General features: G+C 39.4%; 1 protein-coding gene and 1 long non-coding RNA gene across 5 annotated transcripts; one reads left to right on the top strand and one right to left on the bottom strand.

Annotated features, from left to right (window-relative positions):
• Positions 1 to 229: 229 nt before the first annotated feature.
• Positions 230 to 3515, bottom strand: LOC140611876 (uncharacterized). Of its 2 annotated transcripts, none has more exons than XR_012013131.1 (3): positions 3388 to 3515; positions 2693 to 3041; positions 230 to 1120 (listed from the first exon to the last, which is right to left on the bottom strand). It is a non-coding gene; the product is annotated as an uncharacterized lncRNA (long non-coding RNA). The 2 variants fall into 2 exon arrangements; XR_012013130.1 differs by having other exon boundaries at positions 3262 to 3402.
• On the top strand, positions 3503 to 23171 carry INSIG2 (insulin induced gene 2). 3 transcript variants are annotated; one of them, XM_072788938.1, is made up of 6 exons: positions 3503 to 3639; positions 9417 to 9797; positions 16390 to 16514; positions 19705 to 19871; positions 20076 to 20175; positions 21349 to 23171. In XM_072788938.1, the coding sequence occupies exons 2-6, from the start codon at positions 9554 to 9556 to the stop codon at positions 21388 to 21390; spliced, it is 678 nt and encodes a 225-aa protein (XP_072645039.1). In that variant the 5' UTR covers positions 3503 to 3639; positions 9417 to 9553; the 3' UTR covers positions 21391 to 23171. The 3 variants fall into 3 exon arrangements, with proteins under 3 accessions (XP_072645039.1, XP_072645040.1, XP_072645041.1); XM_072788939.1 differs by having other exon boundaries at positions 3596 to 3762; XM_072788940.1 differs by lacking the exon at positions 3503 to 3639 and adding an exon at positions 8637 to 8754.
• The last annotated feature ends 391 nt before the right edge of the window (positions 23172 to 23562 follow it).

Raw genomic sequence — 23562 nt, 5'->3', positions numbered from 1 at the left:
CATAGGATTAGGATTGTCCTGTAGTTGTTTTATACTGATTTAAAAATATATATATATATATAGAGAGAGATGGGTTTAAATGACCATTTGCTCCAAATAAAGGCCAAGTAATGGTAGGGTTTGTTGTAAAAGTAAAGGTTTAATAAAAAGAAATGGTGAGAGAATTGAGCCATCACATGACACATGGTATTAAATGCATGTTCTATCTTAAAATAATCCATTCTGAAGCAATGATTTAAAAATTTATTGAAATTCTTGAAGATTGAGATCACACCTTACCCATTATTATAAGTATTATAAGTTACTAATTTTATGCTTTTGTTCATATTTTGCGAGCATTTTGGTTTATAGAGCTGTATGAGCTTAAGCCTAAGAATTTTTTGTCTAGATTTGTGTTTAAAATACTGTAATTTTTGTAGTTTTAAGTAATATTGGGATAAAATAATTGAAGTCAAAACTAGAGGTACATAAAATTATTTATGTGTGGAAACACTGCTCTAGGATATTTCTATTACATTTCTGAATGCATCATATTGTGTTCTTAAATATTTAGCCAGTATTTAAAATTGGTTTGCATTCCATGGTTATGCATCATCTGTTAAATTTGCTGTGAGGCTAGAGAAAGTCTGGAAAATATTAAAAACTCATCACAGATGATCATGAGTTGACTGTATTTAATATCACTGCAGATAAAAATAGCTTTATTGAACTTTTCAAATATGGCAATGTCAAATTTGGTGGGTTTTTTTCTCTCTTGATCTCTATTCTCTTTTAAAAAAATTCCATACATAGCATATACATTATACAAGCATGGTTTCAAGTACTACTTATAAGTCAGTGACTCCAGATCTTTATTTCCAGACTATTTGCTCATTTGAATTCCAGATGCACCCTTCCAGTGCTCTACCAGATATTTCTATGAGAATATTCAACAAGTATTTCAAACGCATTCAACCTCAAATTCAATTCTTGTGCTCTTGTTCTAGATCAATGGTGTTACTTCCACTCATACTCAAAACTGTGAAGTCATCCTCCACTTCTTTCTTTCCTTCATCCTCTCATCAGTGATCAGCAAGTCCTGCCAATTCTCTTTGTACCGCTGCCATGGTCTTAGTACAGCCTATAATTGCAATAGCCACCAGTTACTTTCCATGTCAATCTAGCTCAAAAAAGGAGGAAACATCACAGAGTTTTCAGCTGACTTGCTTCTACCTTGTGTGAACTGGCCTAGCTTCGTTTACTGAGACTTCTGTCTTATACGGCTGTGAATTTATTGAAGGCAAAGGCTCTGTCTCATTCATCTTGTGTCCCAGTGGTTAGCAAAACTCCTAGCATGCAAGTGGTGTGTGCTACATGTTGTTGAATGTTGATGGTACTAGTGAGCAGCTAAGAGCACAGGTTTTGGAATCTGATAGATCTGGGTTGAATTCCTGCCTCCTCTGCCACTTACTTAGTTGCTAAGTGACCCTGGCAAATTGACTCTAAGGCAGTGATTCTTAGCTCTGATTGCACATTGGGATTACACAGGGAATTTATTAAAATGGTTCAGGTCCCCTTTTCAGCCCAATTAAGTAAGAATATATGGAAGATGAGGCTCAGATACAAGAAATTTTAATAGATCTTTGGGTGTTCCTAATATGCAGCAAGGACTGAGTATCACAGCTCTTGGCCTTAATTCCTCAGATACTATATAGTGTTTTTTTTTTAAGATTGTATTTATTTATTCATGAGACACACACACACACACACACACACACACACAAAGAGAGAGAGAGAGAGAGAGAGAGAGAGAGAGAGGCAGAGTCACAGGCAGAGGGAGAAGCAGGCTCCATGCAGGGAGCCTGATGTGGGACTCTACCCAGGACTCCAGGATCACGCCCTGGGCCGAAGGCAGTGCTAAACCGCTGAGCCACCCAGGCTGCCCTATATAGTGTATTTTAAAGGAGTTTTTGAATAGGTGAAATGAAATTTAGCATAGTGTCTGGCACATAGTATATGCTCAATTATGATATTAATACATAAACTCTATTTGTAGCCTCTGCCTTTTCAATTGCTACTTACCGCCCCCCACCCCTGCCTGCCCCAGTGATTCTGCTTTCCTTTTGATTCCTGGAATATACCAAGATTTTCCAGCTTTAAACAAATATTTAAACTAAAATAATGCTTCTGTAGGTTAAAAATTTTCCATAATGATTTTCTTGAAGGAAATTTCTAGAAAATTGGGGGAAAGGGCAGGGATAGGGAGAGAGGGAGAAAGACTCCTCACTGAGCAGGGAGCCCAAGATGGGGCTGGATCCCAGGACCCAGAGTTCATGACCTGAGTGGAAGGCCACGTTTAACTGACTGAGCCACCCAGGCGCCCCCTCTTTTCCTTTTAAAATTCCTCATCCATTCATATAATCGGCCCATATCTTATTTTACTGGTAGTATGAAAACCTATACAAGAGAAATTTATGGGGCACCTGGGTGGCTCAGTTGGTGAAGCTTAAGCATCTGCTTTCGGCTCAGGTCCTGGGATCAAGCCCTGCGTGGGGCTCCCAGCTCAGCAGGGAGTCTGCTTCTTCCTCTCCCTTTGCCCCTTTCCCCCACTTATGCTGTCCCTCTAATAAATAAATAAAATCTTTAAAAAAAAAAAAAGAACTTTATGAGCTATAGGAAACATTAGAGAAAACAAGATCATATAAATACTTGCCTAGATGCGTTTTGTTGCAGATTTCATTTCGACTTTAATTTTCAGAAATAAATATACCGATATAAAGGCTCGAAACATAAAAATTCATCTTACTGTTAACTAGTTCGAAGGAAGGAAAAAAAAGGGGGGGGGGATTTCACTGACACTATTTATGCAAAGCGCTTAAATAATTAGGCTAAGCCCAAATTTCACTTAAAACTTTCCTCCAGGTCATCCAGATGACAGCAGGGCTGCAAGATTCCGTATTTTCTCTCCTTTGCGACTGACCTTCCTATGAATACAGCTGTCCCCGAACTGGGCTACTTGGTGGAACGTGGGGAACGATTTTCGATGAAAACCTTGTAAAGTGCTGTGGGATGGAGATGAGAGAAAAATCAGTTATGCTTTTACGACTTGGTAGAGAAGGGAAAAAAGTAAAGCCCGGCAAAAACACAGATCCTGAGAGTCAGCGTCCCCGGCGGGGGGGGGGGGGGGGGGGGGGCAGGGGGGGACCCGGCGGCCCGAGCTCCAGAGCCCTCCATCCCCCCGCAGCCCTCCATCCCCCCACCCCCCCCCCGCCCGCAGAGGACCTGCCGAGGATCACGCCTCCCAGGGAGCCTGCGTGTGTCAGCGCGCGATTCCCCGGCACCGCCCACAGGGCCCAGGCAGCCCTCACAACCCTCGACTGCCCGCCGGGTCGGCACACAACAGCTGACCTAGCCGCCTCCCACCGTCCCAGCAGTCCACGCCCACAGGCGGCCGCCGACTCGGGGCCGACCGGAAGCCCCTCTGCCCCGCGTCGCCGGCGCCGCAGCAAGGGCGGGCGGGAACCGGAAGTTCCGCGGCCCCGACCGTGGGAGCGCCGCCTCGTGGCCTGCACAGGCGCAGTGGAGCGCCCGCGGACTGTGGGAGGGGAGCCGGGAGAGGCGGAGGGGGCGGAGCGGTCCCAGAAGATGGCGGAGGCGGGGGTGAGTCGGGGTCCTCCTGCGGAGCGCGGGGGGCACGGCGCTGCGGGAAGCGGCCCGAGGAGGGGGCGGCTTTCGGGAAGAGGAGCCGCTTGTGGTTGCGCAGCCCGGGAAGCCTGCCGGCAGGTGCGGGTGGCCAGGACCCCAGATGGGGCCTGAAGGGCGAGGGGCCCCGCTGACCTGGAGCAGGGTCGGGAGGTCCGGGAGGGAGCCGCGGGGTCGGGCGGAGGCCACCGCCGAGGCCGAGGCTCCCCGGCAGTGGACGAGTGTGTGCGAGCGGACAGAGCCAGGAGGACGGCGGGAAGGGCGACCCTGGAGGTCGGCGGTGCTGTCAGGATTTGGGAGGCTCGTGGCCGGGAGGCTCAGGCTGGGCGGCGGGGGGGGGAGGGGGGGGTCCCAAAAGGAAGCTTCTGTAGCAAGTTTAGAATCCGCAAGAAGGCATGTTGATCTCGGTTTGAGGAGTGGGACTTCGGCACTCTGGGTTAGGACCGGACACCTCTGGGGTAGGCGTGTGGGTAAATCCGGAGGGAACACTCGCCAGGACCCAGAAGTCGGCTGGGGATAGTCGCTGGGATTTGGGGGTTGCTCGGTGGGGACTGGCAGTCTGGAGAAGGGAAGCGGTCAGGGGGCGGGGAGGGGCTGGGGGGGGGGGTGTGCCAGAACAAGTGATGTTGGAAACAAGCATTAAAAGTAAGGTGTCAGCTTGCTGGCCTAGGAAATTGCACCATGGAGGGCTTACTGTTTTGTAGGATTGATGAGGAGATGCTTTAAGAGGGAATGGGGTAGACTTGACAGCTGGGCCACTCAGACCGGCCCAGGTCACTCCTGCAAGGGGATGGAGGATTGCACTAGGGCTGCAGTGAGACTGAAGGCAGCCAGGCAGGGGCCCGGTGGTGTTTTCCAGCTTGGGGGCTTGGCCCTCCCGGAGTGCCCACCGAGTGAAGACCAAAGAAGGGGATGCCCAACCAGTAGGGTCTCCAAAGGGGAAAAGAAAATATTGGCCATGCCCTCTTCCTGTTTTCCCCTTTCACTCTTCCTCTGCGTGTTGTGTTGACCTGTGTGGTTTGTTGTAGTTCTCAGAACGTGTCTGAATATACAGTGACCAAGCAGTGAATCATGGACATTTGGGAAGGAGGTGGATTCTTTTTAAACTGACAACTGTTGCTTTCACGAATGGTCGGCTGTACAGGACAGGATAAACGCAGATCAGTAATTTGGGAACAGGCTGTTTTCATTGTTATCAGAAAATTATCCCAAATGATAGCACGTTTGTGTGCTTTTATTTAAGGAGAGTTAAGTTTTTTTCATTGATGTGAATGTGTTTTTCCTGATGTTTATGCTTATTCTGTTTTGAGAACGCCATTCTAATTAAGGAGAGCATATGATGAAAGATGTGAGGCAGCAATTAAATTTTATTATCCAGTAGCCTGCCTGACCTAAACAGGGTAATATGAGGCAGGGAATATACGTCTATGACTATTAATCATTGGAAGATAAATGATCTTGTTTGATTGAGGAGGGGCGGTATTGAAAGTAATAAAATACAACTGGTTCTTAAGGTTACTAGAAAATTTTGTTTTCAAATGCCCATTGCCTGAAAGTTGTTTCAGTGGAAGGTATGAACTTTGATTTTCATTCACAAAGTCCTAAATCACTTATCACTTATGTTTTAAAAGGAATAATGTCCTCCATTAACAGATAGTCATATACTGAGGTTTTTCCAGTTTCGATGATTTGTTATTGGCCTGTCTAAACTCTTTGAACTATTTTTATGTTTGTTCAGTAATATCCTTTATAGATATTGTAGGTCAGGGCTCAAGGAAGAATAAGAATTTCTTTTCTTTTTTTTTTTTTTTTAAGATTTTATTTATTTATTCACAAGAAACACACACACAGAGAGAGAGAGAGAGAGAGGCAGAGACAGGCAGAGGGACGCGGGACTCGATCCCAGGTCTCCAGGATCACGCTCTGCTAAATCGCTGAGTCCCCTGAGCTGCTCAAGAATTTCTTATATACCATGGGAGATTTTTGTCAATTTTTGAAAAAAAAACACACACATTGTTTTGCTATTAACAGTAGTTGATTAGTATGACTTTAAAAGTTGCCACTTGTGTGTGGCACTGCTTTGGTATGGAGTTTTTACTTGGAGCAATGTGGTGAAATGGGAAAGAACTCTAGAAGAAGCCAGAGTATTGGAGAGGTGCCGGGAGGGCCCTAGTCCCTGGAGGCACTAGTGGGGGGGGGGGGGGGAGCTATCTGGTAACAGTGTTATCATCTCAGGAAGTTACTTAACTTTGTTTTGCAAAATGGAAATTAAAAACACTTGCCTCTGTGCCAGGATTACCATTGAGGATCTACTGTGGTATTGTTCTCTCTAAATAATATCTCTGTACTCTACCAAAGCCTTCTTCCCTGGTCAGCAAATTATTTCTTGAGAAATCTAAATTTTTCAAATACAGATTTAAAAAAATTTTTTTTGGAGAAGAATCAAATTTATCATTTTTTTTTCCCCTTTGGGGGAGTTTATTTCCCAGTCAGAAAATCAAATTTATCATTGATGTAAGAATAATATTTAAAGGTATAGGTACATTTTGTTTTAATAAAAAAATATCAATAGGTAATCAGAAAACCAGACTTTACAATAAACAGATTAAGGGGATATTTAATTCCAAGAGCTTGCATTTAAGTAACTCACTCCCCTGTTTTGTGACTGATTATTGTACACAGCATGCTTTTTAAGAAACTTAACTGTTGCATAGTAGGGAGTGAGTGGTCTTCTGGAATTTCGTATCCCTTTGATGAGTCTCCATTTCCAGAAGTTCATTTTACACATTTGTGGTAGCAAGATCCAGTAGTACACACAGCCTTTATCTTGTCACCTCACTTGATCACTTTGGGTTTCATTTGGTATGCTGGTAAAATGAGAAAACCGTTAGATCAGCGGTTTTTAACTTCTTTTGGGTCATGGACTTTTTAAGTACTTGATATAAACTGTGGAGCTCTCCAGAAAAATGCACATATACACAACTGTTTTGTTTTGTTTTGCATCAGGCTCATGAACTCCCTGGAATAGATGATGGCTCAGTTCCCTCCTATTTCTTAAATTTTAGGATACTGTGATTCTAAAGCATTGTTTTATTTTTGTCTCTAGTAATTATTTACTATTGTATTATCATGTAGTCATAAAAATCAGCGTTTTGGATTTTTGAAATATTACCTTAAAAAAGACTCATTCAAATGTACAATCATCAAACAAATGCTGTGTTACTTTTAAAGAAAACTTTTGAGGTGAAGTAGGAAACTATAAACAAGCACTGCCAGGAAAGGTTGAATAAGCAGCTGTGGTAGATAACATAAATAAACAACTTAGAAAGTCTTCTAGCTGGAGGAAATAGTCTGTGGCAACCAGTGGCTCTTAGGAGGGCATTGCCTCTCTGTGGGTATTTGGAAATATGTAGGAACATTTCTGGTTGTCTCAAATGGGTGAGGGATCATGTGCTGGCATTTTGTGGGCATGAGCCAGGGATGATGTTAAGTGTTTTTTGCAAGGCCTGGGGCAGTTCACACAACAAGGAATTGTCCTGCCCAAAATGTCAGTGCCCTCTGTCAAACACTGGTGATTGTGAGCTGGGGCCTGGCACAACTGAAAAAAACACTTTTTTAAAGCTGAGGTTACTATGCTCTTTTAGAAACATAATTCAACACAAAATATCCTTTGCTGTTAATTCATGTTTGGAAAAATCACAGACATAAAACAATGATTTACTAGAGGAATTTGGGCTACGTAAAATGTATATAAACTCTTTGTCCTCCAGTAGCCATTTTAAGAGTAGAAGTTGGGGTGGTTGTTGTGTCTACTGGAAGTCTGGGAGGTTAAGGGTTTTATGAAGTATGCTGGTGTTACACAGCATGTCAATTGGCCAAATGATTTTTTTTTTTTCTCTAAAACATCTTTTTTCCACCTTGATCTAATAGTTTTAAAGAAGATTTCAAGGCACTGGTACATTTACTCTCATGATCTTTGTGCTGTTATATAGTTGCCTACTTATATTGAAATTATGTCTCAGTTGAGTTAATTTTTCCATGTCTGCCATCTTTTCAATAACCAAATCCCTTTCTATAAACCAATGTGCCAAAAAAGAGGAGTTGGGTTGGAATGGGACTCAGGTTTAGAGGGAAGAGGTTGGGTTTTGGAATCAGACCTAAAGTAAAATGCTGGTTCTGATACTACATGTCATGTGATGATAAGAAAATGCTAAATCTCTTTGACTTTACATTTCATTTGTAAAATGAGGGTGATAATACTTCTCTTTGGATGATTTTGAAGATCAGGGCTAACTAACTCTGTGTCTGGTGTGGAGTAAGCCCTCCATAAATGGATACTATGTCAATAGTCATGATTATGGTGATAATGAAGAATCCTGTAGCAGCTGAACACCTAGCATGCTAATATGCTGGATAGCAGAGCCAGGAAGAGTCTGCAAGACCAGATCAGGAGGAGATGGTTTCTAGGTGTTTTCTGCGTCCGTGAATCAGCCATAAGACATGAGTTTTCTATAGTCCTCCAAGCTATAGAGCTCAGTCATGCTATAGACTAAGTTAGGTTTGTGAGACTAGCTTGAGGGCAGAAGTCCCCCACCCCCGTGAGTGTTGGACACAGAACTTTGGATGTGGCAGAGGTTCAGGAAAACAACAACAAAAAAGTCTGTTTATCACATGGAAGAACTGATAGGCTATGAGAGTTGCTAGTACTCACAAATGTTCTCACTTTCATATTGGTTATTTCTAAAGTCAGTACCTCTCACCAACCCCCAGTTTACACATGGATTTTGTGCCCATAGAAGGTGTCAAATGTTGTTTATCTTAAAACCAATGCACACAAAAGAAAGATCGCTTTCCACTGCCATCATGAGCCACGTGGCTAAACTCCTTACAATCTAGCTATTGGATTACCCTTCATTTTCTTAGCTTCCTTTCTTCTGCTTCCTATTTCAGCTTTTATCACAGTAGCTCTGTGGTTGCAACAGAAGGCTGACTGGGTCCAGGCAGGGGTGGGACACAGCTGTGGTCCTGCCGAGAGTAGGTCAGGTCTGGTTTCTGTGCTTGGTGTATGTGTAGGTAAGTGCGTGGCAGCCTGTGTTTTGTAAGATGCTTTTGTTTTTTTGTTTTGTTTTGTTTTGTTTTGTTTTTTTTGTAAGATGCTTTTGTGCAGAAATTCAAATACATAACCTTAAGCATGAAAATGTTTTGTTCCCCTAAAGAGGTCATCCTCATGAGCAAGTCACATTTTATTGTGAGCAGTACAAAATTTTCATTCAGAATATGTTGTTTTCTGTAGACATTTATTTATTTTTTGTAAAGTATAAAGACTTTTACCTAAATCTCCTGGCCCATCTATTCTAAATGATGGGGTTGGAGATTAGGTAGGAGAAACAGAAACCAGGATTTTAATCTTCGAGATTCTGGTGGAACTATTTCAGGTAACCTGCCCTGCTTTTCTTTGAAGTGGAGCAAGCTATTTTTATTATTATTCTAACCTTTGAGCCTTGCAGGTCATTTATTCTGTCCTAGTAAATAGAAGTGTTAACACTTTTTTATTACATCATGCATATAGAAATACTTTTTAAGCCACTTCTTATTCAGTGAATAATTTAAATGAATATATAAGCTTGTCATTTCATTATTTGTACTTTGAAATTCATTAGTACTGAACTCAGAAAAATTGTATGATCATGCATATATTAGACAAACATTGATTTCTTTTTTCTTATCTCTTGCAGGATTTCTGGTAGGTCCTCTTTTAGGATAAGATGCTGTGACTTGAAACACCAGTCTACTTTGATTCACAGACAGTTGGCTTTCCAGCTGGGAAGCCTTCCCCCACCCCCCCTTCCTGGTTTACTGAACTTATGAAACCATGGCAGAAGAAGAGACAGAGTCACCTGGGCCCAAAAAACGTGGCCCCTACATTTCATCTGTCACTAGCAGGAGTGTGAACTTGATGATTCGTGGAGTGGTGCTGTTTTTTATTGGAGTATTTCTTGCATTAGTGTTAAATTTACTTCAGATTCAGAGAAATGTGACACTCTTTCCACCTGATGTGATCGCAAGCATCTTTTCTTCAGCATGGTGGGTACCGCCATGCTGTGGCACAGCCTCAGGTATGTGGAAGTTGCTTCTGTAATGCTTAGAAAGGAAGGAGGGCACATGAGTGCGGATGTTGACTGGGCAGTACTTTTTTTTCCGCTTTAATTTAAATGCAGCAGACCTGTTTTAAGTGAACTTAAAGTTCTATAAGTTGAAGCAAATGCTCACCGTCATGTGACCAGCCACCACAGTCTGGCTGTAGGACGTTTCCATGAACCACAGATTCTCTTGTGTTCTCTTGCAGTCCATGCCCCAGCCCCAGCCTCAGGCTTCCACTCATCTGTCTGCCCCTAGATTATTTTTGTCCATTCCACAATGTAATATAAAGTAATCACAGGGTAGGTACTCTTGAGTCTGATTTCTGTCTAACCTATGCACTGTCAATTTTTTTAAGGTATATATATATATATATATATATATATATATATATATACTTTTTTTAGGTATATAAATACTGGATATATATATATATTTTTTTTTAAGATTTTTATTTATTTATTCAGAGAAAGAGAGAGAGAGAGACAGAGACACAGGCAGAGGAAGAAGCAGGCTCCATGCAGGGAGCCCGATGTGGGACTCGATCCCAGGTCTCTAGGATCAGGCCTGGGGCTGGAGGCAGCGCTAAACCGCTGAGCCACCCAGGCTGCCCCTAAATTTTTTTTTTTTTTAAGATTTTATTTATTTATTCATGAGAGACACAGAGAGAGAGAGAGAGAGAGAGAGGCAGAGACATAGGCAGAGGAAGAAGCAGGCTCCTCACAGGGAGCCTGATGTGGGACTCGATCCCGGATCTTGGGATCATGCCCTGAGCCGAAGGCAGACGTTCAACCATGAGCGTCCCTGCACTGTAAAATTTTAATCCTAAAAAGAATCTTGCTTCCTTTGGAATGAGGCTTTTAGCTTCTTTATTTTGTCCTTTCTTCAACCTACCTCATATTACTCTGCGTTATTTTGAGGATCATCATCACTGTCTGGCTTTAAGGATTAGATTTGTGTGTGTTATGGCCTTGTTTTTTAGTAGATGAAGGCTTGAAAGATGGAGTAGTTTTATTCAAGTTTAAAGCTTATTTTTCTGATTTTTATACATCCTTTTTCTCTTGCTATTTTGTTTTCAGGTGTAGTTTAAGAATAATGAATACTTAAATTAATAAGGTAGATTCTCTTTGCTTAAAGTCATTATCCTATTACAGTAGTTATTTTAGATCTTTTTTGGTGGACAATGTGTAGCATATAAAGTGGAGCATTTCAGAAAGCCTTCTTAATGCCAAGTTTCCATAATGGATCCTCTTCAGTTTTTTCTAATGATGGAGACCAATAGATTAATAATATTTTATGAAAGAAAGTAATAGATGGAAGACATCATTGTGTGGTAAAAGAAAAGTCTAATCAAGGGAGAAAATTGCTTTTTGGAATGTCTATTTGGTGTCTCATACTTAATATACACCAGTGCCTTGCAATGTAATGTAGATCCTTCTTGACTTCCATCCTAGAGCTGGAAGTTGAAGGGTGAGGAGTTGGGTGTGAGTTGTTTTAGAATGACCTTGTGGAACCTACTGGATGCTGTGTGGATGGAAGGGCACGTTGTGGTCAGGTTTCAGTGTGGCTTCTGTGTTGATGTCTCTATTACAATATTCACATTAAAATTTTGTGAAGGCAATGATTTGTAGTTTCTCAAGGTAATTACATTTTCTGAGAGACCAGGCAAATTCATCCAAATAGAGGGGAAAGCATAAATTATATTTTATCATTCTCTGTTGTGTCTACTAGTCCTCATATATTTTCTTTTCCTTTAAACTCAAAAGAGAAAGATTAAGTTTACCCATTCTTCTTTTCCAGTGTGTTTATTTTCTCATATAGTAAGCTGCTATCTGGCTACCAATTGAAGCTTTTTGGGATTTGGAAGAACATGTCTTTTCAGAACAGACAAAAGGAAGGTCAGGGAGGGAAACTATTACTTATTGAATGCCTCCTAATGTGCTAGGCACATTCCTTAACCCCAAGAATCTGGAAGCCAACTTTGGGAGTGAGATTTTGGCATGGTGTCTACTTTGGGGGAATGAGGAACCTGGGATGAAGAGAGGATGTCTGTGAGCCCAGGGTCTCAGAGGTGGTGGATGATGCAGCTAGGTCCAGTGTCACATGCCAGAGAAGGGGAAAGAGGAAGCTACCCACACTTCCCCTCAACACAGAGTGCCTCTTTTGAAGCTTGCAGATGAAGTGCTGGGCTTGGATGGAATGTACTCTTGTATGTTGTACATTCATGGCTAGGGTGGGAGAGCTGGACTGAGGTTTCATGTACCTCCAGCAAGGAGAGGACCTGGGGCTGCATCTGTCCCTGTGGTGTGGGCACTTTTGCCACAAACTCATATTTAGGAAGAAAAAGTCCAGATGTTAATGCTACATTTCAGTTTCCTTGCTTTTCCCAGCCACTGGGTTTGTCACCCTTACAAGCTTAACTTCATACTTCTCTACTTGGGGGATTTACATTTACATTTCTTGCTTGAGTGTTTCTCTTGAAAGCAGTGCATTCCATGAGGTTCCTGAGCAAACAGAGATAGAGAGCCATTTGGAAATCTAGATCCCAGTTAACCCTGCTACTGATTTTGTGGGATGAGTCATGGTATTTAGTAGATGAGAGTGTAGCGCCAGATTTGTGAAAGTTGCCAAAGGTAGAAAATGGATTCTTGCACCTCCTGTCCCCAATTTTAGAGAAAATATTAAGGAAATAAGAAGTAAATGATACAAGAAACATACCATGTACAAGTTTTATGTGTGATACAAGAAACATAGCATGTACAAGTTTTATGTGTGTTTGAAGTGTGTATATGTTTTTGTGTACATGCACTGGTATGCATTTTCAAAACTCTTCTAGGTTCTTAACCATCTTAAGTCAGAAAAACTGATCATTCTTTGATTTTCCTATCCATCTGATATTCATAGACTGAACAGCTATGAGGTTCTCCAGAATCACCACTTTCTACATGCAAGCAGAAGTGTTTTGGTTATTTGCGGTCTTTCTCTGTAACACATGGTGCTGTAAAATTTGCTAGCAGTGCTTCTAGAGGGACACCCAGTAGGAAATTCTGGTACATTTCCTTTGATCTCATTTTACTTTTCTTAGTTCTCTATTTTTAATTTAATAACGGCTGATGTTTCAAGTTAACTTCTCTATATGTGCAGTGCTTTAGAATCAGAGTTAGAAACCTCTTGAATGTTACAGATGGTTGCAAAGTCATCTTTCTGAAGAATGGATACAGAAAAAAGATAACATTGTATGGGTCAAATAACTAGGGAAATTGACTAGAAAATTGTAAGTAAACAAATTATATTCATACCTATGAAACTAATACCTAACATAAAAAGAAAAAACAAATCTTTCCAGTTTACCCAGGCAGTTCGTCATTTACCCAGATCCTAGAGAGCCGTACAAGACTCCTGCTGTCATCCCCTCAATTTTCTAAGTTTCCATTTTTCTCTTCTTTTGGTCCAGGTCCTTTAGTACTCTGATGGGAATTTTCGGTTTTTTCTTTTTCTGCTTCTAATTTTGTACTCTGCCTGCCTGCCAGTCCCCTCTCCCTTTCATGTGTTGTGCACTCAGCCCCGTAAAAGTGAGTGGCTCCCTATCTGCTACAAATGCAATGGCATTACTTTCTGATTCCCTGGGGTCTGTAGGGTAAAGTCTCTATGATATGACCCTTGCCAACTTTTTTCTTCTTCAGAGTCTTTGGAAGCTCCCTTTTTGCCTAAAGCTTACAATTTCCAGGTGATAGTAGGTATTTTACATTGTACATGCTTTTTACCAGATGCTTGCCTTGGATTAGAAAACCCCTTCCGCACCACTGACCTGCTGAACTCAGCTCCTGCCTTAGGGGCCACCTCTTCTGTGAAGCTTTCCTGACACTCCAGCACCCTGCCTCCCCTCAGCACATGTCAGGAGAAGACTGGGCCCCCACTAGGCCCTGTCAGTGCCTCCCCTAACGTGTTACTGTATTGAATTGTTTCTGTGCTCACTCTGAGGCTGGAATCATGTCTTACTCTTTTTTCTTTTTAAATCCTCAGCAAATATCAAGAACTGGACAGGTTATGGGAGCTTAAGTATCTATTGAGTGAAACATTGCATATGCTGGAGTAGTTTTCCGTGAAAGTCTATCACATTCAATGGCTTTGTTTTCTTCAGCCCCTCTTCCTTGCAAAACATTTGATTTAACTGTTCTTCTTAGTCCATCACGGAATTAAACACACTCCCATGAAGAAGTGATGACTTAATATTGATGTTTTACAAACTACTTCTGGTTTTGGCTTGGTAACACAGTAACTGGTCACTGGGAAGTAACATAAATCTATCCCAAGAAATGTTACTTTGTATCAGAGAACCCTATTAAGCAGAATGATGTTTGCAAGTAACATTACACGGGCATGATTTTAACAATCTCTCTTGTTAAAATAAGAAAGTGGAGAAAGGAAAAAGAAGCCCCAGACCGGACATAGTTCTGCTGAGCTCTCAAATGGTGGAGCCTCACTGTGCTGTAGTTATTGCTATCAGACTCTGCCGTGCCTTTATTTAAAGGGAAGGAAGAAGACATTTAATGGGAAGTGACAAGCTTCCTCGAATTCTCCTCCTCAGTGAGCAACTGAGAACCATGCATACTCAATGGATTTGATTTTTATTGGCAAATCCCAAGGTTGGCAGCGTGGCAGTTTAAATTCCTTTTTGTGTTTTTGCTTTCTCTCCTCAGTTGTCTCTCACTTGTGAGTCTGACATCACATGCATACAAATCTAGTCAATTTTACTTATTTATATCTTTGCACACACGTCAGTATTCTCTATGTGATAATTCTTTACCTGTGGCATCAGCTGCTGAGGAAAATTGACTTGGAATGCCTGATCTTAGTTGATTTTACTCAGCAACAGGCACAGGGAGGAGAGAGTGAGAGTGAGAGTGAAGAATGACATGAGCTGTTAGTTTCATGACCCCTGGAGAAAAAAAAAAGTAATATTCATTTAGATGTATTTCAACTGTTAGGCATGCTTGTTGCCATTTTAATTTTGTAGAAATTGGGAAACGCTGTCAGTTAATCTCCCAGGATTTTAGAACCAAGCCTTTTAAACAGGAATATGATATGAAAGTTTTAAATTTGCTGATAGTTGTTGGAGGTCCGCATTGCTGAAATTTGTTGTTAATCTCTTGATGGTCTGTGAGCCATCTATATACACACAGCAAAAGCCCAACTCAGAAGAGCACTTTCAGTCTTGTGGATTAGAACACATGTACATCATTGCAGCTGCTCACCCCCAGATGAAAGGGTGGCTGTGCGGCCTCTTTTTAATAATGTTCCATTGGTCTGCTAGCCTGTGATTTTTTATATTAATTTATTTCCATTTTTCCTTAAAGATTGAATGCTTCATTTGTAAGAAATAGCTAGTCAATACCAGGGCAGACAAGGGGTTCCTGATCCTTAGGCACTCAGATTTTGGTAGCATTGGACATTTTAAACATTGCTTTTCAACTGATGTGACAATTGTGTCTTTATTACTTAATGGCAACATAAACCATTCTGTTTTTAGGAAGATTAACAAGTCAAAGCTATCGAGTTATTTCCTGTTAAGTTTAGTCTGTAGAAGTGCATTTTCCTTAAAACTTGTTGAAGAATGTTTTGGTTCATTAAGGTCTTTTTTAAATGACTAACTTAGCATTTAAAATCTTCTCCCATTAAATGAATAAAATGTTGAAGCTTGGCAAGTATTTTAATTAAAAATTCGGTGCAACTATTTAGAGTCTCAATCATAGACATTTTGCATACAGTTATTCATAATTATATGGTTGACATTCAGGATATTCTTTCCAAAACTAAGAAATATACTAAAATGATTTCTCCTTATTTTTAAGACTGAATTTAAATTTTAACTGAAAATCATTGTTCTCATAGATTGTTTCCTAAGTTTCTCTATGTGCAGAATGAGGCTTACATGTAGATTTCTGTTGCAAGTTTCCCGTTTTGACAGTATGACCTAGTCTCTTTAGAGGGTCAGGGTAAAGGGGAATGTCAGGACACAGCACTGGGTGCTGAAGACAAGCTGGAGGCACTAGGATAATCTGTACAACAGGACGGCTATAGACATCCGAACAAATACTGTGTGTGTGATGACCTTATTGTACGCATTTATGCTTCTAGCTTCTCGCTTTTCTTTAGACAGTTGGTGGCATTTTATAGCATGCTTCATGGTTATGTAGTTCAGAGAGAACATTGCTTAACTGCCAGCTGGTTTGATGTTTTCAAATCTCAGAGATGGTAGTAGTGGAGAAGTAGCATGAACCATCTAGTCCAAACTGCTAAATTGTGAATCATACACTGAAATCGTGCTCTGCCAATTATAATTTGGAATTCTCTTGTAATCATTTATGGTGCTTTCTTCAGTGGTGTTATTTATTTTTCTTTCTTTTGGGAGGTAAGTTTAAAAATATTGGTGACTGATGTTATATAACTTGGAGAGCTTGTAAAACAATCTTTCAAATGCTTATGGGGGTCGTAGTAACTCTTTTCACTTAGGTTTTTGCCATTTTGGCATTGGAGATGACTTAATTTTTTTTCTTTTTCTTTCCACAGCTGTGATTGGGTTATTATACCCTTGCATTGACAGGCATCTAGGAGAGCCACATAAATTTAAAAGAGAGTGGTCCAGTGTGATGCGGTGCGTAGCCGTCTTTGTTGGTATAAATCATGCCAGCGCTGTATCCTTTCCACTGTAATGAAATGCATAATCACAAAGCAGCTCCAACAAGCCAAAGGTTAAACAGTTCCTTGCAACTTCACTATTGTCAAATTGTGATATGTCCCCTTAGTCGTAAAAAGAATGTGTGGCGTATTGTTGAAACATCACAGTAGCAGCTGTGTTGTTACTGGATGGGGTATAACCTTCCATTTAAATCCCCATGTTTCAGTATCACTGAGAAACTTTGCACATTTAAACATTTTACGTGTTTTTCTTAAATTAGGTTGCTTAATTCTGTATAGTTTTGGTAACTCTAAGATTGAAACAAGTACATTTTCAAAGGATTTCTTTCCTCTCTCTTTTTTTAAGACTTGCCAATGAGGACATGTGGCTTCAGGTGCCAGCTGTTTTTGGTTTGTTGTTAATTTAAGGAACTTATGATTTTTTCCAAAAAAGACTCATCTATTGGTTTTAATCAATGCCAGCAAAGCACATAAATTTTCTTAAAGGTGGCATAAGTAGAAATATTCAGCTTAGACATTGGCCAAAAAGAACTTTTGTCCCTAAAGTACGTAACTTTTCAAGTTTGATCATTTATGGATTCTGACATTTTATTTAGTGATTAATGAGTGTTTTTAGACTATACCAGCTAGAAGGGCAAAGTAGCCTCTATTTCCCTTCTCCCCGCTGTCTTCTCCCTGGCACCCAGAAAAAAAGTCCACCCCAGAACGAGAAAGTTTTTGCCCTCATAAAACTTTCACTGTGGCATCCTCCCTGTTGTTTATTCTCTTCTCCCCTACCCCTGACTTTCCTTTGTTAGAAGAAAATCTGTAACAGGCTAGTTCAGTAGTACCTTTTCTAGAAGACGTGGCTTAGAGAGTGGAGGGGCAGAACCTTGGTGCCAGGAAGAGCATGGAATGCAGGTCAAGCTGCCCAGGTCCCCTCTCTTTGCTCTGCACCTGGCTCAGGACTAGAGATTAGCTGGAGAGAGGGGAGAGGGTGGGTCACGTGGCAGGTGGATTCCTGTGTCTTTAACAGGAAGTATTGAACTGTTTTGGAGAAGCTTGGGACAGGAACCAAGGACCCACTTGGCTGGGTCCTCCATTCTGCAAACACATTCACCTTTCTGTTCCCAATTGTACTAGCCCCTGGGGATCTGTGGGTTTGGAAGCCCTTTAGTGGCAGTTACTAGTTTGATTTTCCATTTCCTTTCATATTAAAGGATTTCCCAACATGTTTAGCTAGATGAAATCTTTAAGATTTAGTATATTATAGTAAACAAATTTAGTAGTTGGGAGGGCTTAAAAAGATAGACTCACAGAATATTGTATCTAGAGGAAAACTTAGAAATCACCTAGTTCCACATTTTCTTTATTAAGATAGTAAGACAAATGAAAGTTAGAGGGTTTAGGTACTTTGCTAAGGCATTCATACTGCAAGGCTGCAACAGAGCAGAGAGCAGACCCCAGAGATCCTGGCTCGAGTCTAGGAAGGGCTCCATCTCCTAGTCGGGAGCCCCCTAAGCATGTAAATTCCCCTCCCAACTGATGCATTAGACCTTTCTATCCCATATGTTTCAGAGAAATTTAGATAGCCTTTTCTGGAATTTAAAAACCTTTATATATCTAAGTTTTTTGCTTCAGCCATTCTTTTCTTTCTCTGTCAATGAATACTTGAATATAGGGATTTTTAACTCTTCTGTCTACCCTTGAAGCAAAACCCAAAATGTCTGCAAAATTTATAACATAGACTTAATAATATTAGATCCCTTAGACTAGAGAAGATCCCATGGTTCTATTTTTCAGATAAAAGTATTTTACTGGTTTACCCTAGAAACTTTATTTTGTTTTGACCTTTAATAAAGTTAATTTAGTTATCAAAGATAGAACTCAGTGAATATAAAATTCTGCTCTTTATAAAAATGTTTACTGCACAGAAAAATCAGAGCATATAACCTTTTCTTTGGAGTTTTAGGTGTAATACCTGCTAAAGAATAATAAAAGCTTTTACAGAAAGCATACCATAAATAATAGTTTTTGTTTTTGTTTTTTTGATAAATCAAGCCTAATCAAGAAATGACCTTGAGGGAATGGCCAGCAACAGCCATCATATGCTGAGAAGTAAGCAAAGCTGGTGTTGGAGATACCAGCTGGTGTGGCAGAGGCAGGATGGGGATGGGTGGTGGTGGTTAAAGACGAGCTGTTAAAGGAAGTGGGAAATAGTTTTATATGCATTTTTTTGAACTTCTCCTCTCTTCTCTGTAGTTGCAGCATGGCCAGTTAGTTTGGCGAGCTATCTAGTTTCCCTGGGGGAGCTGGATATAGAGCCAAGATGTGGCCTTTGGGACTTAGATAATGCCCTTTTAATGATACTTGAAATTAATTCCTTTAGTGTAATCCTCTAGCAAAGAAATGAGAAAATTGAATTTGTAAAGCTTCGTTTTGCCAGAGATTTTGGAGTAGAAAAGGGCTGTACATTTGTGAATAGATGCTTAAGTAGGTGACGGAAATAAAATATCATTTGAGCAAACTGTCCTATACCAGAAAGTCTCAGGCACCAAAATAACTTGGCAGGTTGCAAGATAATGTTCACTTCAAGGCTTTATCCTCAACAAATTAAAACTAGAACAGTTGACATAATAGAAAGGGATACTGTGTCCTTGGTCCTCTTGTTTCTGAACTGCATTATTATAAAATGTGTCTGTCAGTAAATCATATAGAGAATGTGGTACCCTGTTAAATAGCTGTCAACTCTTCTATTTTCAAGTTCTTGTATGATTCTCAAGTAATTCTGAACCTGTTTGAGAAGTAATATTGGTTTCTTTTTTAGCAAAAGTGTGTTCCTTTAGCAATACTTGTGTTCTCAGGCTTTTGGTTACATTTTTAGCAAAGAAAGCATTTCTCAAATAATGGGTCTGATCTTATAATTGTGACTGTAGATAGAGGGCTTTTTTTTTTTTTTTTTCTTTTTGGACTACAAGTAGGTGGGATCTATTAATGAAATATCCTGCCCTCTGTGTGTCTTTGGTAAATATCAGAGACAATTTTAATCTCACCTAATGTTGTCCTGCATTGTATGAAAAGACTGAACACACTCTAGAATAAGCACTCAATTCCCCTCTCAACAGTAACATCTCTTATTTTAGAAAAATGAATAGGCGCTATTACTTAGTTACAAGTTTTAAGATGACTCTTTAACACCAATCTCAGAAAGTGGATTTTGATAACAACATACAGTTGTCTCTCACACTGGCTGCACTCTCCATTGGACTATGGTGGACCTTTGATAGATCTAGAAGTGGTTTTGGCCTTGGAGTAGGAATTGCTTTCTTGGCAACCTTGGTCACTCAGCTGCTAGTCTATAATGGTGTTTATCAGTAAGTATTCTTCTTGGTGCTTGTTTGTTAAAAGAAAGAAATGACAACTGATTTCATTTTTTTTTTTTTATGACAACTGATTTCAGAATTGAGATCTTAAGTTAGCCACTTTAATGTACAGAGTAACTTATTTCTGTTCTCATTATCTTTTAAGTGTCATTGTACTTCTTCCATGGGTTGTTAAAAACATTTCTATTATTCTAGATATACATCTCCAGATTTTCTCTATGTTCGTTCTTGGTTACCATGTATATTTTTTGCTGGAGGCATAACAATGGGAAACATTGGTCGACAACTGGCAATGGTAAGCTGATGCTTATTTCATCTGTTACTGAGATGTGGACAAGCTTTCTCCAAGCCAAGCATACTAAAAGTTGAAGGAATTGCTGGATAGAAAAGCTAAAACGTGTTACAGATAAGGTGATAGGAATTATCCTCTAATTTTTTAATTTTTTTTTTAAATTTATTTATGATAGAGAGAGAGAGGCAGAGACATAGGCAGAGGGAGAAGCAAGCTCCATGCACCGGGAGCCCGACGTGGGATTCGATCCCGGGTCTCCAGGATCGTGCCCTGGGCCAAAGGCAGGCGCTAAACCACTGCGCCACCCAGGGATCCCTATCCTCTAATTTTTTAAAACGAATCTGTAGGTGTCTGCTCTATCAAAAAGTGAAAAGAGGCATTACTAATAACTCTGTTGCTTTAATAGATATAAATTAGGACTACTTCTGGCAAATCAAGATATTTGAACATTTTAGTTAAGAAAATGGATACTGTTGGTCACCCCAGTCATACATAGATGACAAAGGACAGGGAACAGGATTCAAAGGCCACAGCAGTTCATGAATAAGTGCTGTCACTTCTATCATTATGGCCAGCTAGGAGAATTGTAGCCAGCTAGGAGAATTGAGTGGCTTATGTGGCTATCTTTTTGATAATCTGGTCACCTAATTATTTTAAGCCTGTTAGTTTCCCTTATCTTGAATTGTTGGTGTACCTCTGTAGCTGTACTTCTAAAATACTGTTTTGACCAGAATATTTTGCTAATGTTAATAGATTTTTTCCTTGAAATTGTAAAGTGATTTGAGAAAATATTATCTGAATTCTTCCTATCAGTCCTGTCCTTAAGTTCATGACCTTTCCTTTGCTGAGTCACCTTACTAAGCACTCAAAGAAACCTCTTGTGCTTCCTTTCGTATTATAGGGGTTGACTTACTGTTAGGTACTGTTATTATTTGCTTGTAATGCAGAAATCTTGTCTTCTGCCTGCATTTGCTATGTCTCTTTCACTTCTTGACTGTAAACTTTCTTTTTCCCTATCATATTTGTCATTTACTTCTAATCCTTGCATAAATCTCAGATTCTTTGACAAATAAAGTGGGCATACATTAATAAAGTATCAATTTTTAGTCTGTATGGAAATTGCTATTCAGAATAAACCTTAATCTGTTAACCTTTTAACCTTTTTAATTTTTACAGTATGAATGTAAAGTTACTGCAGAAAAATCTCATCAGGAATGAAGAAGCAAAAATATATCTTTTGTACAAAAAACAAGAAGAAAAGGGCATGGAAATGATAACTATATCAAAACTTTGGACTGTCAAATTGCCAGGATGCAGTTTTCCCCTTGATTGGTGTATACATATATGTGTGTGTGTGTGTGTGTGTGTATGCGTATATATAGACATAAATATATACGCATACACACACACATATGTATGCACATATGCATACATATGCACATACACATATATTACTATATTACTGCAATCTGTGATTGCTTCATCTGTAAATCAGTTACAAACCTTGATGTATTTGACTTAAATAACTATAAAATATATATATGCACTACATTAAACATGTTCATTAATAGATGAAATTTTTTAATTAATTTTTTAAACATACCATATATTGTATCACAATGTTGATGTGCCAAAATATTGTTATTGTCATGCAGAGTATAAGAATGCTTGAACAGTTTATAAACTTAGTGAAATAAAATACAAAGAAAGCCAAAAAAGAGAAAAAAAAAAAAAGAAAAATGGAAAGTTAGAATATTCTCTTTTGCTTACTGTTGCACCTTTTCATTTTTCTAATCACAGCAGTATGGGTTATGGGTGCCCTGAAGTATGGTTAGTTTCTATTTTAATGTTGTCTCAGAGAGCTTTGGGTGTTTTAATTTATAATGAAAATGAACTTCCACAGAACATTTTCAAACCTGCATTACTGGAGAGTGTCCAAAAAGGAATTATACTGGAGGTAAAAGTGATGAGTAGGAGAGGTTATCAGCATTAAATTGTTTCAAGTCAAAGTCTGCAAGACTACATATAATTAAAAGAAGGCACCATTGGGAAATTTAGCTAGAATAAATATGTTGTAGAAATACAAATGACCTTTTGCAGTGCCACAGAGTCTTAAATGATATTGTCACTTGCAATACAGTATCCCATTGCTTTTGCACATGGAACATGCAAGAAACCCCAAACAGCAAAATGAAGTTTCTAATTCTCCTAGATTCTGTAATCTGTTGGGTTCTATGAAGTAAAACCACATTGGTGGGGCTGGGTCATGTGACTGACTGTCAGTGGAATGCCATTTGGGAGATGGAGGAGCACATCACTTTTTACATATTCACATGTCTATTAGTGAACAGTTCGAGCCTGCTCAAGAATGTCCTGAGATGGCATATACTGTGCATGTTAAAGATCTCGATAGCGGTTTTGTGCATATCTTTCCAACAATGGGAACCATTTAAATGTGTTTACATATTTTTAGTTAACTTTTTCCCTATTTTTGAAATTGATGGCAATTGTCTGATACATAAGGGTGGAACTTTCAGCTTACTTTGGGTGTGTGTGTGTGTGTGTGTATGTGTTGGATTGAGTGAAAGAGATGATGTACGTGTGAAAATGTATGTGCATGTGCCTGTGCTCTCGTAATATGTCAACTAGATAAATATCTAGTTTCAATTTTGGGTTTTAAAACCATTGCTGTCAGACTGACATCTCATGCCAAACTGTAATCTGCTTTTACATTTTAAGGCTGAAAGTGTGAAAATCCTAAAAGGATTTCATATTGAATATATGTACACAATCTTAACTATAGTGGTGGTAAACATACTACTATAATTTATTATTCTATCTTCCAGATAATGTTATTCATTTAGAACAAATAAGGTATATTTTTAGAAACAACTTTGTAAGCACTATAAATCTTTAATAAGTTATAAGGTCTATGATGTGTTTACTTTGAAAATTGCTGTTAAAAGCAAGATGTATTAAATATATAATTATCATCTTGATTAAGAGTCTTTCTTTTTCTTCCTCGTGCTAAATCTTAGAATCTAATTTTGAGGATTAATTTAATAAGATTAACATGTATGGTTGAATTTGCTAAGAAATAATGAAAGGAAACCGAGTCTAATAATGTTACAGGAATTGAATGATTATCACTTGGGAATTCTCAGATTGTTTTCAGATGATCTAGAAAACAAAAGATATTAATGGCAAAAAATAAAATTGTTTTTATGTTTTGATAAGTATGTGAATGTATTACATCCATTTTTTTTTTTTGCAATGAATGAAAGTGGTAAACATCTTTTAACATTGCTACATTGGTAATGTTTCCTTTTATTAAAGTTCTGGCAAGTGAACACTTGAAAACTGAAACTTAGTTCTGCAAAAGCACAAGAA

This window comes from Canis lupus, chromosome 20, assembly GCF_048164855.1.
Source record: "Canis lupus baileyi chromosome 20, mCanLup2.hap1, whole genome shotgun sequence".
NCBI classification, from domain to species: Eukaryota; Metazoa; Chordata; class Mammalia; order Carnivora; family Canidae; genus Canis; species Canis lupus.
The sequence above is the reverse complement of the archived record's forward strand: the minus strand, read 5'-3'. Positions and strand labels throughout refer to the sequence as shown.